The 5,685-nt window shown below is 66.3% G+C and overlaps 3 protein-coding genes across 3 annotated transcripts in view; 1 reads left to right on the top strand and 2 right to left on the bottom strand.

Annotated features, from left to right (window-relative positions):
* Positions 1-862, bottom strand: part of EMIHUDRAFT_468910 (hypothetical protein) — a 2,041-nt gene extending 1,179 nt beyond the window's left edge. The window contains exons 1-3 of the mRNA XM_005779414.1: positions 455-862; positions 234-379; positions 1-140 (exon numbers count right to left, since the gene is read on the bottom strand). Coding sequence (XP_005779471.1) covers positions 1-140; positions 234-379; positions 455-848 — 680 coding nt within the window. The 5' untranslated portion in view covers positions 849-862. The remainder of the gene's footprint in view (positions 141-233; positions 380-454) is intronic.
* Positions 863-3,333: 2,471 nt separating this feature from the next.
* EMIHUDRAFT_236129 (hypothetical protein) lies at positions 3,334-4,808 on the top strand (the record flags this gene model as incomplete). The annotated part of the gene is made up of 6 exons (XM_005779413.1): positions 3,334-3,468; positions 3,569-3,611; positions 3,705-4,038; positions 4,175-4,376; positions 4,500-4,560; positions 4,672-4,808. The coding sequence occupies 6 exons, from the start codon at positions 3,334-3,336 to the stop codon at positions 4,806-4,808; spliced, it is 912 nt and encodes a 303-aa protein (XP_005779470.1).
* A 730-nt stretch (positions 4,809-5,538) lies between these two features.
* The window catches only part of EMIHUDRAFT_236128 (hypothetical protein), a gene marked incomplete at both ends in the record, with an annotated part of 701 nt that continues 554 nt past the window's right edge, over positions 5,539-5,685 (bottom strand). The window contains one exon of the mRNA XM_005779412.1: positions 5,539-5,580. Coding sequence (XP_005779469.1) covers positions 5,539-5,580 — 42 coding nt within the window. The remainder of the gene's footprint in view (positions 5,581-5,685) is intronic.

Below are 5,685 nucleotides of genomic sequence, written 5' to 3'. Positions count from 1 at the left end.
TAGCTATAGTCCTGCAGGTTGGCGATGTAGAGCTGCAGCTGGCCGCGGTGCAGCAGCGGCGAGATGGAGAGCATGTTCCAAAAGGCTGGCCCGCCCTCGCCGCCGCGGTAGTTAACCATTGCGACCTTGCACGGCCGCTCCTGAAGGGGGAGGGGAGGGGCGTCTAAGCAGAGGCGGCGGGCCGAGGCGGGGCGGCGAGGCGAGAGGCGGCGCAGGGTTGGCGTCGAGTGTGCCTGCTTGAGCGCGCCAGAGATGGCCGACACGACGGCCGGGTCGGATCTCTCTCCCTGCGTGAGGCGCGGGTTGCGGCCCACCGCCTCGCCGTACGTGAAGCCGCACATGTCCTGCCACGGCCGGGTGACCCAGACGATGGGGTTGCCTGCGCGCGAGGCAGCAGAGCGGCTCAGAGGAGGCCAGCGAAGGGGGGTGGGGGCGGAGGGGGCAGCACGCGGACCCTGGGCGCGCGGGTTTGTGATGACGATCGACTCCTCGTTGGCGTCGATGGTGCTCACGAACTGCCGCACGAGGCCCCTCTGCAGATCGTCCAGCTCTGCGCGGGGGTGCACGAGCGCCGTCTCCCCGTCCCGACGGGGAGACTTGGAGGGTCGTTCGCCCGCGGCGCTGCCCGACGCAGCCGCCTCTGCGCGCTCCCCCTCGGCGCTCCAGAAGCCCGAGCAGCGCGCGAGCTCCGCGCCGTCGCGCTTCCTGCCCGAAACTCTGTCGGGCGGCGTGGCCCACGACCGGCCCCTAAGCTCCTCCTCCATCGGGACACTTGCCTTCTTCCCGGAGGGCCGGCCCGCGGGCTCCTCTCGAGAGGAGGGGCCTGCCTGCGAGCCGCCCGCCTGCATCTGGAGGGCCGCGGTCTCACTGCACAACGAAGCACCGAGCGAGCTGCTGCCGCACCAAAGAATTCTTTTTACCTACGCACCGGCTGTGAGAGAGAGAGAGAGAGTCCAATGGCCGTTATCCGTTAGTGCGGACGTCGCCGCGGCTCGCCTCTGCCGCGGCGGCTGCTGCGCGCACGCGGCGGCGCCGCTCTCTCGCGAGACGGCTGGCGACGCGGCTCGCCGCCGACGTACGGTGCGCTCGTCCGACGGTCCGCAGCGTGGCGTGCGCGGCGCTGAGCGCCGCTCTGCGAGCGCCTCTGCGCCTGCACTGCCTGTCTCTGTTGCTGTTGGTGGTGGTGGTGCTGCTGCTGCTGGTGCCGATGCTGCTGCTGGCGCGGCGCGGCTGTGCGACTGGGCTCGACGCGCGCGTCGCGAGCGTCTGACGCGGCGGGCGGCGTCGGGCAGGTGCGCTTCTCTCTCGGGTGGTGGTGGTGGTGCTGCTGCTGCTGCTGGTGGTGCAGATGCTGCTGCTGGTGCGGCGCGGCTCTCCGACGCGACTCGATGCGCGCGTCGCAGCTATCTGACGCGGCGGGCGGCGTCGCGGGCGGCAGCGGTGGCGGCTCGCGGGTGGAGGTGGAGGCTGGTGGCTGTGGTGGACTTTGAGTTTATTTCATGGTCGTGTACGGGGACCGGGGGGTCAACCGGGAGGCAGGGGGTTCAACCAGGCGACGGAGGACCGTGGGCCATCGCGGGGACCGTTCGCCCGGAGGGCGTACTGGGCTGATCCGGATGGTCTTCACGCCGGTGGGTGGCACCGAGGCGTATTGGACGCTCAGCTCTACCTTAAGCTCCTGAGGGGCGCGTGGTTGTAACCACGTAGTATGACTACAACCCACCACAGACACCCTCCCCCACTCCTCACGTGTGTTCACACCCTCACCCTCTCCTCTCTCCTCTCTCTCTCTCTCTCTCTCCTCTCTCTCCTCTTGTCTGTGCTGTCTGCCTGACTCAGGCACTCAATCTGCCGATGCGTGATTGTGTGTGGGCTGCTCCGAGGGGGCCCTCTGTGCGATCCGACGGGTAGGGGGGCTGTGCCCGGGCGGTGTCCGGTGTGGAGTCCCCTTCTGATCCCGCCTGGGATGTTGGGTGTGAGGTTGTGGCGGCTTCGATCCCAAGGGGGGGAGCTGATCCCACTCAATAACCAACTCTCAGGGGCAGTAGGTGGGCGAGCTTCTGGCACGCTCATCTCGATCGTCAAGACGTTGCTACGCGCGGTCTTCCGCGGGGGGAGCTGCGTCGACGGGTGCGGGACCGCGGCGCAGCCAGTGCCGTGGCGATGCCTCCGGCTGTTTGCGGCGGGCGGCTTGCTGCTCGCTGCGATGGCGAAAAACTCGTCTCGCCACACGCCAAGGGCTTATGCTCTGGCGAGACGTGAGGCGCATGCGCCCAGGAGGGGAGGGGGCATGTGTAACGACACTGCTAGAGATGCCTTTCGGGGCCCAGAGATAAAACTTCTGTGATGCCATGCGTGACCTAGTAGTGTCCCCAGCTATGGGCGTGTCCACGTTGGAGCCAGGTGTGGTGTGGGCGCGAGAATAGCTCCGCCGTTCATGGAGGCAACCGATGCGAGTCGACTGGTGTGTGTCGTCGTGGTTTCGTATCAAGAATTCTCTCTCTCTCTCACCGGCTGTGGTGTTTTAGGTATGTTGTTGCCGAATGGTGTGGTGTGGTGTGGTGTGGTGTGGTGTGGTGTGGTGCTGCTCCCTGAGATCGCTTAGCGTTTCTAAGTCTTAAGCACCAGATGGCGCGGTGGCAGCTCTGTTCGGCTCCGCTCGGCTCCGCTCGGCTCCACTCGGCTCCACTCGGCTCCGCTCGGCTCCGCTCGGCTCCGCTCGGCTCCGCTCGGCTCCGCTCGGCTCCGCTCGGCTCCACTCGGCTCCGCTCGGCTCCACTCGGCTCGCTCGGCTCCACTCGGCTCGCTCGGCTCCACTCGGCTCCGCTCGGCTCCACTCGCTCGGCTTTCTTTCTTTCTTTCTGGCCATCCTCCCTTGGTTTTGCTGTTTTCTTTCTTTCTGCGCGCACTGGCACTAACACTGGTACACCAAGAATTTGGGAAAGCTTACCCTCTCGCAGCAACAAAACACCAATCGTATGGCTAAAAATCTTGGAGCACTTGGAGTGCAGTTATCAACCTCACATCCAGGGCCGGGGAGCTCAGAAGTTTCTCTCTCTCACTCATTGGAATTGATTGCTAAAAATCTCTCTCTCACTCTCAGCAACAACAAAACACTAACAATCTCGTTCACAGGACTGCAGCGGTACCCTCGAGGCGGTACCTAGGGTCGCCAAGAAAGGAGAAAGTTTTCCTTCGATTATTCCTCCCTCGCGCACCTTCGCCGAAGTTTGGTTGTGGGTTTGATTGGCTCACACGCACGCGGCCCCGAACGATGAAACAGCCCGGGGCTGCACCCCACACCAGCCAGCGACGGGGCGCGCTCGGCTTCACATGCTATCGGATCCGGGCAACAGCGCGGAGGCGTGCGCAGAGATTCACCGGCTGCTCTCCTCCGGCTCCCTGAGCCGGCTGCTCGACAGCTGCCGCAGCATGCACCTCGATCTCTCGGCGTCGCCGCTGATGCCGGTCCCGCACCAAGCTGTGCCGGCGACCCAGCAGGCGAATCCACCCGACGTTGCCCGCGCCGCTCCTCCCATTCACGCCTCCCCAAACCTGCACCTGACAGGCCTTTGCCAACGCGTGCCTTCCCGTCGCCGAGGTCCAGCGATGTGCGCCGCACCACCCGCAACCTCTCACCACCACCTGCCGCACCACCCGCTGGCCGCTGCAAGTGATCGATCGCCGGCCTCCTCGCCGCGCAGGGATTGCGGAGCACTCGGACTCGTCCGTCGCCCGGCCACCCATGGATCTGGCGCCGGGGTCGGTCTTGACTGTGCCCGGCGTCATCGTGAATGGCGTGCACGCGCACAGCCCGCGAGCTCCGCCGCCGCGTGTGGCCAGCCTCTCCGTCGCGCTCGAGGCGGAGGCGCAAGGGACGGCGATGGCCCTCGCAGGCCTCTCCCGCTCGAACCACGCACTCGCCCTTGGGGGTGGCACCTCGCCCGAGCTGTCTCGAACCCAGGCGGAGCAAATGCTGGTCGACCTCGAGCGGCGAGCGGTGCAATGGGCGCAGCAGGCGTCGGCGATGCGCGGGGAGTGAGGCTGTCCCCGCGCCCGCCGCTCAGAGCCCAGTCCCTCGATCCAGCCCCCGTCACCCGCCACCCACACACGCACGAAGGCAGACCAAGGCGATAGGTGCGACAGACGGGGCGGCCACATATCCGACACATAGGTCGCGCATGCTGCGTAGCGCCGCAACGGTGGACCACTCACGGCTGCAGTCCATCGAGCGCATCCTCCTCTCCACCGTGGAAGACTTGCAGCGCAGCCACGACGCGCGGCGGGTTGAGACGACGGCCGAGCAAGACCACGCCACCGCAACCAAAGAGCGCAAAAAGGCACGCCGGCAGAACCACCGCTACGAGCAAAAGTCGGTGTTGATAGAGGTGCGTGCGACGCACCGCGTGCAGCAACCTCCACCGAACCTCCACCCCGCGCAGCATAAATACCCACGACCTCCTCTCAGCCGCGGCTTGTGTGCTCGCCTCCCCACCCAGTGGTTCAGCAAACACGAGCTCGACCCGTACCCCAACGGCGAGGAGAAGCTGGCCCTTGCGCGTGCTGCGGGCCTAGAGCTGCGGCAAGTGGAGCACTGCGCGCCGGCTGCACGCGCGTCGCACCCCCTACTCTGACTCACACCGCAATACGTCAACGGCGCTGCCTGCGTAGGGTTTACGAATCGCCGCAAGCGGCACTGGAGAGCGACGGAGAGCGACGCAGCGGGAGCGGCGCCAGCACAGGGGGCAACTACTGAGCAAGGCGAAGAGGAGCATGCGGGAGTCAGCGACGACGATCTGATGGATTGAGCTACAAGCTGTGAGCACGCACATCCGCGCGTGCGTGCGCCTCGTCCACCACCCCGACATACACCCGCGGTGCGTGGGCCGTGGGGAGAGGCCCTCCCCCCCCCCCCGGCATCGCTGATTCGGTTGTTTTAATTATGAGTTATACTAGTGCTACGCTCTGCACACCCACGACGAGTCGTCGACCGGCACGAGAGTGGTGACTGGTGAGTCTGAGTGGTGTGTGTTGTGCTGGTGCGGGGTCGTCGCAACTCGCCACTCGCCTGATTTCTCTCTACACTCTACTGACGAGACGCAACACCGCAAACACACACAACGCTCTGGGCAAACATAAATCACAGCACTAAAACGGACACACACACAACGCGCCTAGTTTAGCGGTGCCCATCTCGACCTCATCCACGGCTTGGGCTGGCCGCTTCCCGGCTCGTGGAGGGCAGCCGCGGCACAGCCTCGCGCAAATCGTCAACCTGTGGGAACGAGACGCCGTGCCGCTCGCGCAGCTCGACCTGGAACGCCAGAGACATCGTGCGCGTGTCATGCACGGCGCGGACCGAGCAGTGGGCGCGGCTGCAAGCGGGCGTGCACGGATCCGCTAGTGAGTGGCGGGCGGGCGGCCTGCGCTCGCTGCAGCTCTCGCAGCATCGCCGGCAGCATTGGCTCCTCTGCGCGGGACTGCGCGCGCCTGCAAGCACGCTCCCACGTTTAGGACCACCCGTCGCCGCGCGCGGCCTCAGCGTGCGCCCGCGACGCGCAGAATCGCAGCGTTGAGCGCCTACGTGCCCGACTCCTCTGGCTCAGCGGCGCGCACGGCCACGAGGCTCACCCGACGGGCGCTCCCCGCAACGCACCGTGGCCGTGCGCCGCCGCTGCGATGGAT

Source organism: Emiliania huxleyi (genome assembly GCF_000372725.1).
Source record: "Emiliania huxleyi CCMP1516 unplaced genomic scaffold EMIHUscaffold_230, whole genome shotgun sequence".
In the NCBI taxonomy this organism is placed as follows: domain Eukaryota; phylum Haptophyta; order Isochrysidales; family Noelaerhabdaceae; genus Emiliania; species Emiliania huxleyi.
The sequence above is the reverse complement of the archived record's forward strand: the minus strand, read 5'-3'. Positions and strand labels throughout refer to the sequence as shown.